The 18,756-nt window shown below is 39.6% G+C and overlaps 1 protein-coding gene across 3 annotated transcripts in view; it reads left to right on the top strand.

Annotated features, from left to right (window-relative positions):
• The window catches only part of CCNT1 (cyclin T1), a 36,166-nt gene extending 21,746 nt beyond the window's left edge, over positions 1–14,420 (top strand). For 2 of the 3 annotated variants that reach the window (XM_032348054.1, XM_032348053.1), the window contains one exon: positions 8,312–14,420. In XM_032348054.1, coding sequence (XP_032203945.1) covers positions 8,312–9,715 — 1,404 coding nt within the window. In that variant the 3' untranslated portion in view covers positions 9,716–14,420. The remainder of the gene's footprint in view (positions 1–8,311) is intronic. The other variant, XM_032348055.1, reaches the window with a different exon arrangement.
• The last annotated feature ends 4,336 nt before the right edge of the window (positions 14,421–18,756 follow it).

Here is an 18,756-nt window from a genome sequence, read left to right as displayed (position 1 = left end):
CATGACCTGAGCCAAAATCAAGAGTCAGATGCTTAACTGACTAAGCCACCCGGATGCCCCTGAGTGCTTTCTTTTGCCTACTTGTTCTGATGAGAACTTCTAGTACTTTGTTGAATAGAAGTGAAAAGGACATCCTTGCCTTGTTCTAGATCTTAGCAGAAGAGCTTTCAGTTTTTCCATTGTTGAATGTGATGTTTGCTTTGAGTGTTTCATATATGACTTATATTATATTGTGATAATTTCTTTCTATTGCTAGTTTGTGGGGTGTTTTTATTATGAAAGTTTGTTGAATTTTATGAAATATTTTTTCTGTATCTGGAAGATCATATGGGTTTTTTTTCCCTTTATTGTATTTATGTGGCATATTACATGGATGATTTTTGTATGTTGAACCATCCCTGCATTCTAGGAATAAGTCCTACTTGGTCATAGTGTATAATCTTTTGGTATGCTGCTAAATTCAGTTTGTTAGTATTTCTTTTTTAGATTTTGTTTATTTGTTAGAAGAGAGAGAGAGCACAAGCAGGGGGTGAGGCAGGCAGAGGGAGAAACAGAGTCCCTGCAGAGCAGGGAGCCTAATGTGGAACTGTATCCCAGAACCCTGGGATTATGACCTGAGCCTAGGGCAGACAGGTTCTTAACTGACTGAGCCACCCAGGTGTCCCAGTTTGTTAGTATTTTGTTGAGAATTTTTTATATCAGTGGTCATTAGGGATATTGGTCTGTAGTTCCTTGTAGTATCTTTGTTTGGCTTTGATATCAGGGTAATGATAGCCTCATAGAATGAATTGAGAGTTGTTGCTGCCTCTTCATATTTTTGGGAAAGAGGCTGTTCTTTCTTGGGAAATTATTTTATTATTGATTCAGTCACCTTACTAGTTACAGTTGTGTTCAGATTTTCTATTTCTTTATGGTTTATTCTTGTTAGGTTTGTGTTTCTAGGAATTAGTCCATTTCATCTAGATTATCTAATTTATTGGCATACAGTTGTTCAGAGTAGTCTGTTTTTTAAATTCTTTTTAGGTCAGGTTAATTGGGGTACAATTTACATAGAGTAAAATTCACTCTTTTCCCCCCTCCTTACTCCATCACCCAGTTCTCCCATGCCTCCAATCCTCTCCCCTCCAGCAACCCTGAGTTTATTTCCTATGATTAAGAGTCTGTTACTGCTTGTCTCCTTCTCTGATTTTGTCTTGTTTTATTTTTCCCCTCTTCCCCATGATCCTCCGTTTTATTTCTTAAATTCTGCATATGAGTGAGATCATATGATAGTTAATTGTGTAATTGACTTACTTCACTTAGCATAATACCCTCTAGTTCTTTCCATGTCATTGCAAATGGCAAGATTTCGGGATTTTTGGTGGCTGAGCAGTATTCCATTGTGTCTGTGTGTGTATATATGTATGTATATATATCACATATTCTTTATCCATTTATCTGTCAGTGGACGTCCTGGGCTCTTTCCATAATAGGGCTATTGTGGTCATTGCTGCTATAAACATGGGGTGCAGGAGCCCCTTTGGATCACTACATTTGTATCTTTGGGGTAAACACCAAGTAGTGTAATTGCTGGATCATAGAGTAGCTCTATTTTCAACTTCTTGAGGAACCTCCAGCTCTTTCCAGAGGGTTCCCTTTTCTCCACATCCTCACCAACATCTGCTGTTTCCTGACTCGTTGATTTTAGCCATTCTGACTGGTGTGAGATGGTATCTCATTGTGGTTTTGATTTGTAGTTCCCTGATGCTGAGTGATGTGGAGGTTTTTTTCATGTGTCTGTTGGCCATTTGCATGTCTTTGGAGAAGTGTCTATTCATGTCTTCTGCCCATTACTTGATTGGATTATTTGTTCTTTGGGTGTTGAGTTTGGTAAGTTCTTTATAGATTTTGGATACTAGCCCTTTATATGATATGTCATCTGCAAATAACTTTTCCCATTCTGTTTGTTGTCTTTTGGTTTTGTCTACTATTTCCTTTGCTGTGCAAAAGCTTTTTATCTTGTTGAAGCCCCAGTAGTTAATTTCTTCCTTTGTTTCCTTTGCCCTTGAAGACATGACTTGCTGTGGCTGAGGTCATGCAGGTTGCAGCGTATGTTCTCTAGGATTCAGATGGATTCCTGTCGCACATTTAGGTCTTTCATCTATTTTAAGTCCATGTTTGTCTGTGGTGTAAGGAAATGGTCCAGTTTCATTCTGCTTGTGGCTGTTCAATTTTCCCAACACCACTGTTGAAGAGACTGTCTTTTCCATTAGATATTCTTCCCTGCTTTGTTGAAAAGTAGTTGACCATAGAGTTGAGGGTCTATTTCTGGGTTCTCTAATCTGCTGTGTGTCTTTTTTTTTGCCAGTACTATACTATCTTGATGATTAGAGCTTTGTAATGCTTGAAGTCTGGTGATAGTACCAGCTTTTTGGTTTTCTTACTCGTTTTCTTTCTTTCTTTCTTTCTTTTTAAGATTTTATTTATTCATTTAACACAGAGAGAGAGAGACCAGGTAGGCAGAGTGGCAGGCAAAGAGAGAGGGGGAAGCAGGCTCCCCACTGAGCAGAGAACCCAGTGCAGGGCTTGATCCCAGGACACTGAGATCATGACCCGAGCTGAGGCAGAGGCCCAATCCATTGAGCTACCCAGGCGCCCCTGGTTTTCTTTTCCAACCTTCCTTTGGCTATGAGGGTCTTTTTGGTTCTATACAATTTTTAGGATTGTTTGTTCCAGCTCTGTGAAAAAAAAGTTGATGCTCTTTGACAGGGATTGCATTGAATCTGTAGATTGCTATAGGTAGCATAGACATTTTAACAATATTTATTCTAATCCATGAGTTTTGAACGTTTTCCCATTTCTTTGTGTCTTCCTCAGTTTTTTTCCTGAGTATTCTATAGTTTTCTGAGTAGAGATCGTTTGGTTAGGTTTATTCCTAGGTATCTTACGGTTTTGGGGTGCAATTATAAAAGCGGTTGACTCCTTAATTTCTCTTTCTTCTGTTTCATTGTTAGTGTATAGAAACATAACTGACTTCTGTGCATTGATTTTTATATCCTTCCACTTAGCTGAATTCCTGTTTGAGTTCTCACAAGTTTGGGGTAGAGTCTTTTGGGTTTTCCACATAGAGAGCCATGTTATCTGCAGAGGGTGAGAGTTTGACTTCTTTGGTGATTTGGATGCTTTTATTTCTTTTTGTTGTCTGATTGTTGAGGCTAGGACTTGTAGCACTGTGTTGAACTACAGTGGTGATAGTAGACATTCCTGCCATGTTCCTGATCTTAGGGGGAAAGCTCTCAGTTTTTCCCCATTGAGGATGATATTTCCTGTGTGCTTTTTGTATGTGGCTTTTATGATACTGAAGTATGTTCCCTCTGTTCCTACACTCTGAAGAGTTTTAATCAAGAAAGGATGCTGTACTTTGTCAAATGCTTTTTCTGCATGTATTGAAAGGGTCATATGGTTCTTTTCCTTCTTTTTATTAATGTAGTGTATCACTTTGATTTTTGGATGTTGAACCACCCTTGCAGCCCAGGAATAAATCCCACTTGGCTGTGGTGAATAATTCTTTTAATATACTGTTGGATCCTATAGGCTAATATATTGGTGAGAATTTTGACATCCATATTCATCAGGGATATTGGTCTGTAATTCTCCTTTTTAGTGGAGCATTTGGTTTTAGGATCAAAGTAATACTGGCCTCATAGAAAGAATTTGGGAATTTTCCTTCCATTTCTGGTTTTTGGAACAGCTTCGGAAGAATAGGTATTAATTCTTTAAATGTTTGATAGAATTCTCCTGGGAAACCATCTGGCCCTGGACTCTTGTTTGTTGGGAGGGTTTTGCTTACTGCTTCAATTTCCTTGCTGGTTATGGGTCTGTTCAGGTTTTCTGTTTCTTCTTCAGTTTTGGTAGTTTATTTGTGTCTAGGAATGCATCCATTTCTTCCAGATTGTCTAAGTTCAGAGTACCCTTACAGTCCTCTTTATTTTTGTAGAATTGATAGCAATGTCTCCAGTTTCATTTCTGATTTTAGTGGTTTGAATCTTCTGTTTTTTTTCCTAAACTATCTAGCTAAAGGTTTAATTTTGTTGATCTTCTCAAAGAGCCAAGTACTAGTTTTATTTTAATTTTTCTGTGTTCTGTTTTCTATTTTTTAAAATCTCTGCTGTAATCTTTATTTCCTTCCTTCTGTTTGCTTTAGTTTGTTGTTCTCCTAGTTCCTCACATTATAAAGTTAGTTTGTTGAGTTCTTTATTTTTAATGTCAGTGTTAATAGTTTTAAATTTCTCCCTTAGTGCTGCTTTTGCTGCATCCCATAAGTTTTGATATGTTGTGTTTTTGTTTTCATTCATCCCTAAGTATTTTCCAGTTTCCCTTTTAATTTCTCCTTTGACCCATTGGTTGTTTTAAAGTATTCCTTAGTTTCCACAGTTTTGTAAATTTTCCAGTTTTCCTTTTGTTACTCATTTCTAACTTTATCTTGTAGTCAGAACAGCTAATTTGTATGGTATCTATCTTTTAAAAATCTGTTGAGACTATTTGTTGCTTCACATGTCATGGTCTATCCTGGTAAATGTCCCATGTGTACTTGTGAAGAGTATTTATACTGTTGTTGGGTAGAGTGTTCTGTATATGTCTGTTAGATCCTGTTGGTTTATTTTTTGAAGTTCTCTGTTTCCTTATCTTTTGTCTGGTTGTTCTGTCAATTGTTGTGGGTGGAAATTGAAGTCTTTAAGTGAAATCTTCTGTCAGTTTTGATTGTGTTTTATTAGGTGTGCAAATGTTTATAATTGTAACAATTGCTAACTTGAGCCTTTTATTAATGTATAATGTCCTTTTGTGTCTCTTGAAACCTTTTTTGTTTTAAAATGTATGTTGTCTCATATTAGTATAGCCATCCTTGCTCTTGGTTACTGTTTGCATGGTATGTTTTTCCCTCTTCCTATTTTCAACCTGTTTGGGTCTTAGCATCTCAGTTGCTTGTAGACAACTGGATTATATATTTTTATGCATTTTTGACAATCTCTGTCTTTATTGGAGAGTTTAATCTATTTACGTTTAAAGTAGTTATAGAGGGGCACCTGGGTGGCTCAGTGGGTTAAGCCTCTGCCTTTGGATTAGGTCATGATCTCAAGGTCCTAGGATTAAGCCCCGAATTGGGCTCTCTGCTCAGTAGAGAGCCTGCTGCCCCCCCCACCCCCACCTGCTGCTCTGCCTACTTGTGATCTCGCTCTCTCTCTGTCAAATAAATAAATGTTTAAAAAAAAAAAAAGGAGGGGCACTTGGGTGGCTCAGTAGGTTAATCCTCTGCCTTAGGCTTGGGTCACGGTCCCAGAGTCCTGGGATCAAGCCCCACATCGGGCTCTCTGCTCAGCAGGGAGCCTGCTTCCTCCTCTCTCTCTGCCTGCCTCTCTGCCTACTTGTGATCTCTGTCAAATAAATAAATAAAATCTTTTAAAAAAAAGTAATTGTAGATAATGTCATTATGCTTATTTATCTTTTAGTTGTTGATGTCACAAAGTTGTCTGTACATTGCATGCCCCAGAACATAAACTAATAGTCCTTTTTTGTGTGTGTATGTGTGTGTGTGTCAGAGAGAGAAAGAGAGAGAATGTGTTATTAAAGGCAGGGAGGAGCAGCAGGCAGGGGGAGAAGCAGGCTCTCCACTGAGCAAGGAGCCAGATATGGGACTCAATCCCAGAACCATGGGATCTTGACCCGAGCCAAAGGCAGACACTCCACTGACTGAGCTACCCGGGCTTCCCTAATAATCCTTTTAAATGGATTAGGGTTCTAAATTAAGTAGGTAATAAGGCTTGATTTACAAACCAAAGTTACAGTAATATTAGCTTTTGCATTAATAATTGTGTTTTTTTCCTTAAAATGTGTTAGTCGGTTAAATCATGTAGAAAACAAGAAGCCCAATTATAGACCATTGTTAAAACAATAGTAGCTTTGGGGGCACCTATCTTGCTCAGTTGGTAGAGCATGGGACTCTTGTTCTCAGGGTTGTAGATTTTAGCCCCATGTTGGGGGTAGAGATTACTTTGGAAAAAAAAAAAAGGTAGGTTTTATAGTTGCCCATGTATTTACTGCAGATCTTTATTTCTCCCTATGGCTTCGATTTACTATATAGTCTCCTTTCATTTCACGTTGCAGGATATCTTTGAGTACTTCTTGGATGACTGACTGGTCCAATAGTCATGAACTTCCTCAGCTTTTACCTATTGGAAATGTCTTAATTTCTTGCTAACTTCTGAAGGGCATTTTTGCTAGATATAGGATTCTTGGTTGACAAGTTTTTTTCTTTTAGCACTTGGAATCTATTGGTTCACTGTCTTCTGGTCTCCAAAGCTGCTGATGAGATACCTGTTCGTGATCTTATTGAGGATCTCTTGTACCTGTTGATTCACTTCTCTTGTTACTTTCAAGATTCTCTGTCTTTGGCTATTGAAGTTTGATATTCTCATGTGAGTCTCATTGAGTTCATCTTGGAATTTATTGAGCTTTTGTTTCTATTCATGTCTTTATCAAAGTTGGGAAGTTTGCAGCCATTATTTTTTCATGTTCTCTCTGCCCCTTTCTTCTTTCCTTCTGGAATTTTCACGTGCATGTGTTGGTGTCCAGCAGGCTTCAATCTTTTTTCATTATGTTCCTTAGACTAAGTGATTTTCATTGTCCTGTCTTAAAAGTTTAATGATTCTTTCTTCTACCTGTTCAAATCTATGTTTTAATCCCTTTGGTGGATTTTTCATTGCAGTTACCGTACTTCTCAGCTCCAGTTTCTTTTTTTTGATATTTCCATTTTGTTCATATATTCTTTTACTCCATACTTACATACTTCTCCATACTTCCATTAAGTAATTTGAGTATCTTTAGGGGAGTTTTTTTTTGTTTGTTTGTTTGTTTTAAGATTTTATTAGTTATTTGACAGAGATCACAAGTAGGCAGAGAGGCAGGCGGCGGGTGGGGAAGCAGGCTCCCTGCTGAGCAGAGAGCCTGATGTGGGGCTCCATCCCAGGACCTGGGATCATGACCTGAGCTGAAGACAGAGGCTCTAACCCACTGAGCCCTACCCAGGAGCCCCTTTAAGGGAGTTATTTTAAAGTCTTTGTGTGGTAGTTCTGCCATTAGGTCCTTTTCAGGGACAGTTTCTGTTGATTTATTTTTTTCCTTTGAATGGGTCATACTTTTGTATTTCTTAAAATGCTTTGTAATTTTTTTGTTGAACACTGGACATTCTAATATAATAACGTGGTAACTGTGGAAATCAGATTCCCAGGCTTTTCTGTTTTTTGTTATTATTTTTGGATGGGGGTTGGATTTGATTTGGGGTGGTGTCTCTGCTGAGGATCAGCCTGAGATGTAAACTTAAGGTATTCTCACTTGTTTTCTGAGTTTTTCCCTGGGAGCGTGTGATCAAAATTTTCTAATTTTCTCTGTACATGCTTTTTTTTTTTTTTTTAATATCTTGCTCTTAATGTCTGGCTCCCAAAAGAGGAAAAAAGCAAAAAATGAAGGGGAGAAGAAAAGGTGCTGGTCCCTTAAGTCCCTTGAGAGTCACTTTAGCCAGAGGGCCAGGAGCTTGCAGCAGTAGAGGGAGGAGCCTTAACAGTGGCTGCCTGTCTCTTAGTCTGTACTCTTTTGTCAGAAGCTGCAATCAGGGATCAGAGCACAGAAACTGCTGTTTGCAGGAGAGTCATTTTTGCTGGTACTGGCTCTCCCAGAATGCAAGCTGTCTCCATTGTGGCTGGGGTAGGAGATGGGTAGTTGCTAATGTGCTGAAAGGTGAAATTGATGTAAATTACTCCAATTTACTGTGCAAGACTTACCCCAAAAGTTGCAAGCCTTTAACAGACTCCAGAGTCCCATAATAGTTACATCAGACAAATTCTATCAGTGTAGTTGTTGTCTGAGGGGAGAGATTCCTGGTGCTTCCTACTCTGATATTTTCCTAGAATCCTCCTCCTCCTCTGCTAAGGCTAAGTGTGATTTCGTTGTGCTTCTGTACCACATTTTGCTTATCTATTATCCATTATCCATTAATGGACATTTGAGTTGCTTCCATATCTTGGCAGTTGTGAATAATGATGCAGTGAATATGGGAGTTCAGAGATCTTGAGGTCTTGTTTGTATGACTCTTGACTGAAGGTTTTCAAAATCTTACTTCTAATGGTTATAATTAATGATTTTAGAGTAGCCTCCTGTCTATGGGCTACCCAGAACTTCCACTTTTGCAGCAAGCACAGTCTCTTCATTCCAGTTCCCCCCTCGCCCCCCCATTTTATGAATTACCTGAGGTGAAGAGATGTCATTTGCTTCATTCTAGGCATACCAGGCTGCCAGGAAGACAAAAGCAGATGATCGAGGAACAGATGAAAACACTTCAGAGCAGACAATTCTCAATATGATTTCCCAGAGCTCTTCAGACACAACTATTGCAGGTTTAATGAGCATGTCAACTTCTTCTGCGAGTGCAGTGCCTTCTGTTCCAGCCACTGAAGAGTCATCCAGCAACTTAAGCAATGTGGAGATGTTGCAGGGCGAGCGTTGGCTGTCCTCCCAACCTCCTTTTAAACTGGAACCTGCTCAGGGTCATCGGACTAGTGAGAATTTAGCACTTATGGGAGTTGATCATTCTTTGCAACAGGATGGTTCGAATGCATTTATTTCCCAGAAGCAGAATAGTAAGAGTGTGCCCTCAGCTAAAGTGTCACTGAAAGAATACCGTGCAAAACATGCAGAAGAGTTGGCTGCCCAGAAGAGGCAGCTGGAGAACATGGAGGCCAATGTGAAGTCACAGTATGCATATGCTGCCCAGAATCTCCTGTCACACCATGATAGCCATTCTTCAGTCATTCTAAAAATGCCCATAGAGGGCTCGGAAAACCCTGAGCGGCCTTTTCTGGAAAAGGCTGACAAAGCAGCTCTCAAAATGAGAATCCCAGTGGCAAGTGGAGATAAAGCTGCCTCTTCAAAACCAGAGGAGATAAAAATGCGCATTAAAGTCCATTCTGCGCCTGACAAGCACAATTCTGTAGAGGACAGTGTCACAAAGAGCCGAGAGCACAAAGAAAAGCACAAGACTCACCCATCTAATCATCATCATCATCATAATCACCACTCACACAAGCACTCTCACTCACAGCTTCCAGCTGGTACTGGGAACAAACGTCCAGGTGATCCAAAACACAGTAGCCAGACAAGCACCTTAGCACACAAAACCTATAGCTTGTCTAGTTCTTTCTCCTCTTCCAGTTCTACTCGCAAAAGGGGCCCCCCTGAAGAGACTGGAGGGGCAGTGTTTGATCATCCAGCTAAGATTGCCAAGAGTACTAAATCCTCTTCCATAAATTTCTCCTTCCCTCCTCTTCCTACAATGGCCCAGTTGCCTGGGCATAGCTCAGACACAAGTGGCCTTCCCTTTTCACAGCCCAGCTGTAAAACTCGAGTTCCTCATATGAAACTGGATAAAGGGCCCACTGGGGCCAATGGTCACAATGCAACCCAAACAATAGACTATCAAGATACTGTGAATATGCTTCATTCCCTTCTCAGTGCCCAGGGTGTCCAGCCCACTCAGCCCCCTGCATTTGATTTTGTTCATTCTTATGGTGAATATCTGAATCCACGGGCTGGTGGAATGTCCTCCAGATCTGGCAATACAGACAAACCCCGGCTACCACCTCTTCCATCAGAACCTCCTCCACCACTTCCTCCCCTTCCTAAGTAAAAAAGAAAAAGAAGAGGAGAAAAAAACTTCCTTAAAAACAACTTTTTTTTTTTTTAAACTACTGATTCTGGACTAAGGAAATTACTTCCCTTATGAAATATGTCACACTTCTTGGACTAGGGAATAAGTAATATTGACATGCAGGTGGGAGGGTGGTAGAGGGGCTTGGTTATTATATCTACTGCCTCAGAAATTGAACTATTTTGTTATAGTTTTTACTGGTATTAGAGAGGTGAGAATGTGTTGAAGCTGTGAAGGATTAAGAATACTTTCTCTGTTCTTGGCCTCTCCACCTCCTAATTAGGTTGATTAGAGTTGATGTCTTCCCTCTTCTGGCCAGGACTGAAATATGGAGGGTTTGTTTTATCAAACCGTTGTGGATCCTTTTGGTGTTTAATATATCAGAAGAGTGGAAGTATTTAAACGTCAAAATCTTTTAAGAGACTTTAAAAAAATAATTTAAAGAAAGTAAGTTATCTGTTTAGTTTTTTTTATATCATCCGGGGCAGGAGGGAATAGGGATTTTGCTGTGTGTATGAGATACATAGCAATGACTCCTGGGGGGTGGGATTGGAGGGTGGGGGGGCTGTATAGGGGGGATGGGAGGATAGGCTTTTGCCCTTGAGTTCTGTCTGATAGGCTCTGGCCACTTGAAGTGTTGAGACCTTTAAGTATGTAAGTGTGGGTATGTGTGGTTTTAAGCGTGTGTGTTTAAAATCATGTTTTATCTTTCCCTCCCTGTCCCTCACCGTTTTCACTTCCCAACAGTCTACTAGAGAGAACACGGTGTGGCCTTTAGAGCATAAAGGAAGGAAGAGGCATGTGTTAGCATGGTATTTTCCCGTTTCTTTATGTTGTAATTGAGTGGTAACCTAGTGTAGCCAGTGGCCTGATTCTGGTCTCCATTACAAAAACTTGCCTTTTACCCCCTTTTTCTTTTTGATGCAGAAGAAAGGTGGGGTTGAGGAAGAAGGATTGGAGAGCAAGGCTGGCTTCTGCCCTACAGAATTGGGTGTGTCTTTTTTTCAAGTTAGGCTTTGGGAAAGTGTTCAAGTGAGAGCAATCTCAGGGTCTCTGAAGGGAAGGGGGATGTGCTCTATATTCTGCCTCTGAAAGCCCAGACCATATATGAGAATAGTTCTGGGAGAAGCCATGGACTTAGGGGATACTGAAAACAATGAAATTGTGATTGGGTATTTTTAGGATATTGTATTTTAAATTGCATTATGAATGTAAGACTTGCTTTTTTTTTTTTTTGTATATCTGAAGGGAAACAGCTGCATCCTTAATTTTTGCAACCTTAATTTTGCAACCTGATTTCAGAGATTGGAACTTGTGAATTTAACAGTACTGGTGTCATGAGGGTGAGCAAGCCTAGCCCACAGATGCAGGTTGTCCATCTTTGGTGGCTTTATTTTCTAGGCAGGGGTTTTTCAGTAGATTTCTAAGAGTCATTAAAAAAAAAAAAAAATCAGGAGTCATGGGTGCTTGATTATCCCAGATTTCTGGATAACTGGTGTTCAGGATGCCAATACTCAAAGCTCAACACTTGTTGAGGAAAGAAATCTCAAGGGACTAGAAAGAATTCTAAGCCAGGTTGTCTAACTGAAAATGCCACTAAGCCACAGATCATTTGATGTGGTGTTCTTTGGTCTTCACGGTATTTTTTGCTATGGAAAAGATGATGCAATTTGAATTTGTCTTGCTGTTTTTAGTGCAGCTTCCTTTACACCAAATATTCTGTATAGAAAAATTGAATATTTTTCATTGGAAGTTATAGGGAGATAGGAGTTGTACATGTGCTGCTGCTTGCCAGGAACAGGTTGGGGAGAAAACTGAGGCAGTTGGAGTTGTTGATACACTGGCCTAATACAGGAAGGAATTTGTACAGTAAATCTTAAGGTGAATTAATGTCCTTCATCTCTGCATATTTGAACTGTCTAGGGTGCCTGCCATTGCTGTGTAAAATGAGCGCTCTGCTGACCTATAAACCAGTAATAATTAGAATGTTACTTCATTTTCACTGATGGCATTTTCCTCTATACCCCTGGTATTTTCTGTTGTGCTAGGTGGTTGGTAGAAGTGTGATGTGTTTATTACTAAATCTAGGCTATTTGTTTAGATTTTGTTTGGTGAAGTCTGCTTTCCTTCCTGAGCTTCCCAAAAGTTTATTTAGTTTGGATCTATATCTTTGTGGAATTGATCATTGATTTGATTATGAAAATGTCTTTTCCAGTGTTCAAGATTTTCTCACCAAATGTCACGTATATTCTAATTGTGTGCACTCCTTCACCACAGAGGCAGACATATCCACTTGGCCTCAGAGCAGTTCTCCATGGCATCTGTGGTTAGTTCCTTAGACCTTTTGTCAGGAGTGAACTAGAAAAAGTGCTTACTAGAGCCCAAGAACTGCTTTGTGCTGTGCAGTCTGGCCTTTGCACTAGTAGTTCATTGCTGATGTAGGTCAATTTAAAGACTTCTGTATTAATGCCTCCTGATACTGTTTTAAGATATCTACAGTGTCCTCTTTTAGATCTCTGTATATGTCCTGAATGTCCTGTGTGCTCTGCATGAAGTTGCTGCATTTGGGTTAGCAGATAGGCTTGTCAACTAGCATGCATATTTTTCTAATTACATAGACCTAGGCTTCAAAGGGTTGTGTTGTTTCTAAAACTCTATTTTCTCTATGCTCACACCTTTGAAGGATGAGAAATGGAATTTATACATCCAAAGTTAGTCTAGTTAAACATGGCTTTTTTCCTCCTTTTAACCTAGACTATCAAGGATAAGTGGTGGTAAGCAGGCCTGGAGCCTCAAGTTCTATAAATCTCATTACTAAAACCTTGCGTGACTCTTATGTTGTCAAAAACAAACACCTGTGGAATGTCCTTAGGGCTTTTAATCAGATACCTGTGTTGCTGTTGGCTGAACTCCAGTGAAGCATTAATTTAAAGCTAAATTGTTCTTCTGCAACTTCAGTTATGCTTTTTCGGTTTAGAAAATATGTAGGAATTAGTCTAAGCTGCTCACTCATGAATCAGTGTGTTTCCATATCTGAGACTCTCAGCTTCCTTTTTTTTTTTTTTTTAAATGATTCTGTGTTTTGATTCAGTGTGTCATTTTTCATAGTTCTGTATTATTGGCTTCACCAGTGTTGATAGAAAAAAATTTTTTTAAATCTCCAGTTGGAAGCAGCAATGGATTAGAATATAGAAATAAAATCATGGTAACATCAGTGCTGGATTTCCTTAAGCTTCTGCTACCTAATTCCCCATGTTGAAAATGCATACCCCTCATACTTTGCTTTTGGACAAAGGCAATTAGAGGGGCCTTAGCCCAGTACGGTAGGATTTTAAAGATCTTTGCCTCCTAGGGAGGGAGGGAGGAAAAGGAAAAAAAAAAAAAAAGATCTTTGCCTCCCCTCCCCCAAATAAATGTGGGAACTTGGGAACAGATTAATTTTTTAAAAGGATTATTCTAGTATCAGTTATTTTGATACTACTGCTAGGAAAAGGGATATTCTAGAACATCTTGAAGTTGGAATACAAATATTATCTTGGGTTTTGGAGAATTTAAGCAGTCTATGCAACCCTTTACATGGTGAGAAATAAGCCCTTTGCAGTCCCAACTAAGCTTTCAGTGACTTTAATACCTCCCTAGATTTCCTGTGTTGCTGCTTGTTAACACCCAGCTTTTAACTGAGTGTTTGCTCCTGATGGTTTGAGAAATGTTCATGTTGTATCACACTATCAAGTTTTATTTTGTCTTTTATCCCTCTGTGGGTGTAAGTTTGAAACAAGCATGGTGCTGTAATCCTACCTGATAGAGTGGTCTGGAATGAGAATTATTTTCTAACTGGGAGACCCTTCCATTTTAATGTTTGTAAAGTTTTTAATATGAGCTTGGCATTGGAAAAGGGAGGGAAAGAAAATGTTTACTAAAAAGCAGTGTCTGCTCTTCCCCTTTATGCGTGCATATTTATGGTTGAATGAAAAGATGAGAAAGACTCTTGGGTTTTCTGTGTCCATGTTAAGCATGGAGAGGGATGCTTGACAGCATGCTAATTGAAGCCAGAGCAAGTATGTCTCCATCAGGTTATCAGGAACTCTTCAGTTGAATGCTGAGGACCTAACTAGTTAATGGTAGATCACATTGGAATTGGTTGCAAGATGGAAGTGCTGTCTGGGTTAAGCACCCAAAGAAAAGAATGCAGCAGCCTAACATAGTGTTAACCTAGGTTTCTGGGTTTGAAACTGACCTTTCCCTTACCCTACTCTGCACACCTGAAACTGTCCGTTTTCTTATCAGACCAAAGAGCAAAGAAGAAAAAAAAGAGTAAAATACTTTACCAATCTATGTCACTCAGGTACAATTTTGTGGTAATATTTTTGTCTGTTTTCTTTGTATTGCTCTAAAGAGTCCTTTCTCAGCATACTACTCTGCTGTTGCCTCTGTCCTCCTTGGGGCACCTCAGTTCTGGATGCTACCCCTGGGATCTCTACTGCTGTTATGTGATTGATAGGATGTAAGTGACCATTACAGTAAGGGCTCTTTGTAAAAAATTCAAACACATTTTTAAAAAATTTAAAAAAGGATGTTGTATACATTTTATAGTCTGGCTATCAGTTTGATATCTTGCTGTCAAGTATGTTTCTCAATCTGTATTTATCCATCCCATCAATAAATGTTAATGATAAAACACTCACCTGATTGTTGTTTATGTGTCCTAAGTCTTCGAATTAGTCTTTAACTGTCATTTTACTGTTAGGATTACAGTTTTCAGTTTGGGTAGTAGTGTGTGCTTTCTGACCACAAGATCCTGTGGGAATTAAGTCCGTTGGAAAGACCTAAGATTTGGTTGTCACAGTGAACCTGGTAGTATAAAGTATGATGTAGTCAGAGGGGGAAAAAAACCCTCACTCAGTACAGCATTCTTGGTGATGCCTGGGAAAATTGATAGTAAATACTCTTCCTGGAAGATAAAAAAATCACACACACAAGGTAAATCTTGTGAATTACACACTTTTGAAGGAAAATAATTCCTTTTTTTTTTTTAAGATTTTATTTATTTATTTATCAGAGAGAAAGCATAAGCAGGCAGAGGCAGAGAAAGAAGCAGGCACCCCGCTGAGCAAGGAGCCCTACACAGGACTCAATCCTAGGATCCTGGGATCATGACCTGAGCCAAAGGCAGCAGCTTAACCAACTGAGCCACCCAGGTGTCCCAGGAAAATAATTCTTATGTTAAAATACTCCACAAACTTCTAACACAAAGTAGCAGAAGCTATAGTTTAAAGGGGAAAAAAGATAAATTTGATGGAATGAATGATGTGCACCTCTGGAAAAAAAAATTACTCGAGTTCTGGTCATCCTTCCATTTTCTAAAATAAGACAACTTAAGATTTTTTGATTTCTGTGCCTCTCCTGAAACTTTGTGGAAGTTGCTAACATTTTAGGAATTCTGTTCTGGTTTGAATGGAAGAAAGGAGAAGTAAATGAAGAATGTAGGAATGGGTGATATTACAAAATCCTGTTTAGTGATTTGCTTTTGTTTACTATCAGCTGTCATCCTTGGCAGTAGATAAGATAGAAATCAGCAGGAAGGTGGTGTGCAACTGGATCTCTGTTAATAGGGCTTGTTAAACTATTTGATACAGAGTTAGGCTTTATCTTATAGTCTGTGTTTACCATGATTCTCGTCTCCCGAGGCACTTGATAGTGGAATAAGATAGACGATCTCTATCATTCAGTGATCTGAGGAAAGTTTGAAGCCCTTTCTATGTCTTCTGTGGATTGTAGTTACAGTATAAGAGGCATGTATTTACTGTGATCTGTTTCTCTGGGGCCTATTTCTGAACTGATTTGGTTTATGTCACGTGTCCTACTTGTGCTGCCTTTTTTTGCACTGTGGTATAATGCCCCTTCGTTTCATATAACAAACAGGTAACCAAAAAACCACAGTGATAAAAACAAGTTAAAATGAATACTAGACTTTTTCTGAAGAGTGGTTTCAGGTACTTTCCTGCCTTAAATTTATTCATTCATTAGAAAATAGTACCTATCAACTGCTATGTACTGTTTACTGATGGGAATGCAGCAGTAAACTTATCAAACATCCTGCCCTCATAGAATTTATACATTGTAGTTGTAGGGGAGACAAATAAGTAAAACTTAGTGTGTTCAATACTAAGTGCTTTGGAGAATGTAAAGCAGAGAAAGGGCGATAGAGATGTTTTGTGTGTCTGTGTGTAGCTAAGTAGAGCTCTTGAAATTGGAAATAAGATAGCTCGGAAGGAAGGACTCATGAAATTACAGTTTAGCAAAGATCCGAAAGAGGTGAGAGAGGAAGCCATGAGAATAGCTGGGTTACCCCATGTTCTTATGAACATTATGGGCTCATTCCAGGAAACAAGTGCAAGGTTCTGAGGTGAGAACATGCTGGTATGTGTGAGAAATTGCAAGGAGGCCAGTATAGCTAATACAGATACAAGTGAGGAGAGAATAGTAGAATATGTGGTTAGGCAGTGGAAGAAGGCTGGTTACTGTATGGCCTCGTAAGCCAGTATGGAGATAGTGAAATGCACCACTGAAAAGCTTTGAGCAGAAAAGTGACATCTGGCTTAGGTTTTAAAGTGTTCATTTGGCCTGCTGTGTTTATTTATTTTTTTAAAGATTTTATTTGGGAGAGAGCAAGTGAGAGAACACAAGCGGGTGTGGGGTGGGACAGAGGGAGAGGGAGAAGCAGGCTTCCCATTAAGCAGGGAGCCCAGTATGGAGGTGGATCCCACGAGTCGAGGATCATGAGCAAAGGGAGATGCTTAACCAACTGAGCTACCCAGGCACCCCTGGCCTGCTGTATTTAAGATGGTTTTCACAATAATTAAGGTAAGAGATGAAAGCGGCTTAGACCGGGTAATGAGAAGTTATAAATCTTTCAGTAGGAGCCAGTAGGATCTGCTGTAGGGTTGAAGAGTAGTCACAGATGATTACCAGTGTTTGGCTTAACCAACTGCAAAGATAGAGTTGTCATACTGAGATGAGGATGACTTACAGAAAGGAGTTTGGCCTTCATTCATACTCTCTGTCATGCGTGCACACACACAAACCTCTTTCTCTACGATTGGCTCCCCAAACCCCAAATTCTCAAAAAATCTATTTCCTTCAAGTATTCATCTTTGCCAAATTCTATTTACAAACAGCCTCAGGTCCACTTTAACCTATTCAATAGCTAACAAAGTGTTCAGTGGCTTAAAAACAGCCATCTACTTTGTTAAACAGCACAAAGAATTTGCCAACGTCTTTAATAATATCCTTCCTTTTCCCCGCTTACAAGGAAGTGGTTCTAAATAGCATTTTTTTTTGCCTATCTTGAGCTTATCAGGAGGAATTTTTTTCTTTTTCAGCTAAGACCTATAGTAGACACTCTAATTAAAGTCTGTTTATCCCTATATGGTTCCTGTTGCCTCTTCATTGTTCTCTGTAGTAGAGTTTTAATATTCCTTTTTAATATCACACTTGGTTGCAGATTCCTTTTTTTTTCTTTTTTTAAGATTTTATTTTTAAGTAGTCTCTACGCTCAACATGGTACTCAAACATAGGATGCCAAGATCAAGAGTTGCATGCTCTAGCAACTGAGCCAACCAGGCAGCCCTGGTTGCAGATTCTGATTCCCCTATTTTCTGTAATGTGATTGCCTCCTGCTAGTTTGGAGTTGTAGAGTTTATAACAAATGTCTTCTTTGCACCCATTCTGAGGGTTGGAGTGTTTGCTTTTGTGTATAAATCGCAGTTGCTGTTAATATCGTTTGTATCGCATCCACAACCCCCAGCTGCTCTAGAATGATTACTCCGAAAGAGCAGGTTTATCTTTCTTCTACTCTCTGTATCCCCAAGGTGCCTGGCACTTAGGTGCTCAATAAATATTTATCGAATAAATGAATTTCAGGAAAGGGCCTTCTAGGGACTCCCTAATCTGGAAATGGCATCTCTTCCAACTGCCCTCCCCCATTTTTATTTTAATCACTTTTGTGTCCAAACTACTGTTGTTGAGCATTGTAGATTCTTTGTGCTCACCTGCAGTGTGAATCATACCTGCTTATTGGTGCTGGAGAAACCTCTTAAACTGACAATAGATAAAGAAGCATTGGAAGGATGGGATGCAGAAGAGATCCAGAAAGGTGAGAGGGGGAAATTGTTGATTCCTTCCAGTAAGAGGTGCGGTGGAGATGAAGAAAGATGATTTAACTAAAAATCGTTAAAATATGATAAAATTGGGATTGTCTGCCATTTTTCTTTTTTTCAAAAAGATTTTATTTTATTTATTTGGCAGAGAGATCACAAGTAGGCAGAGAGGGGGAAGCAGGCTCCCCGCTGAGGGGCTTGATCCCAAGACCCTGAGATCATGACCTGAGCCTAAGGCAGAGGCTTAACCCACTGAGCCACCCAGGCACCCACGTTTCCCATTTCTATATACCTGCCTTATTTAGCGTGAAATTGTAGAGGATTTTAGAGAAGCTGGGCCTAAACCGGAACTCGTATTTCCTTATTCTCGGTCATGGTCTATACTATATGAGAGGCAATAAGGGATAAAGAATGAGGGCTGGGTTCATAACATTCACCTCCTTCTCCCGTAACTAGATATAGGTCCATTGGGTTCCTCGGTTATCTTATCGGTAAAACTGGAGATAATAGCCCCCTTATTTCAGGGTTGCTCTGAAAAATCAAGTGTTTATAAATTATAAATTCCCCAGGCTCCGTAAATACTCAATGTTTCAATAAATGAACTGCTCACAAAGAAAACTACAGCCTTTTCCTGTATAAAAAGTAAGAGTCAACTGTACAGCGATTTTTGGCCTCTGCATGTCTGATTTTTTTACCCGCTGTGTCAGGGTGGTGGGGTAACAGCAGCCTAGGCCCACACAGCGGTCAAAAGCAGCCTGAAAACTAACCATGCCGCGAACTGGATGCACAGCACTGCCGCGTGAGCGACTCCCGCAGCCAGCGTACGGTCAACCTCATTCTCCCCGGGGCGGAGTTGCTGAC

The sequence above is a fragment of the Mustela erminea genome, chromosome 6 (assembly GCF_009829155.1).
Source record: "Mustela erminea isolate mMusErm1 chromosome 6, mMusErm1.Pri, whole genome shotgun sequence".
Lineage (NCBI taxonomy): Eukaryota > Metazoa > Chordata > Mammalia > Carnivora > Mustelidae > Mustela > Mustela erminea.
The sequence above is the reverse complement of the archived record's forward strand: the minus strand, read 5'-3'. Positions and strand labels throughout refer to the sequence as shown.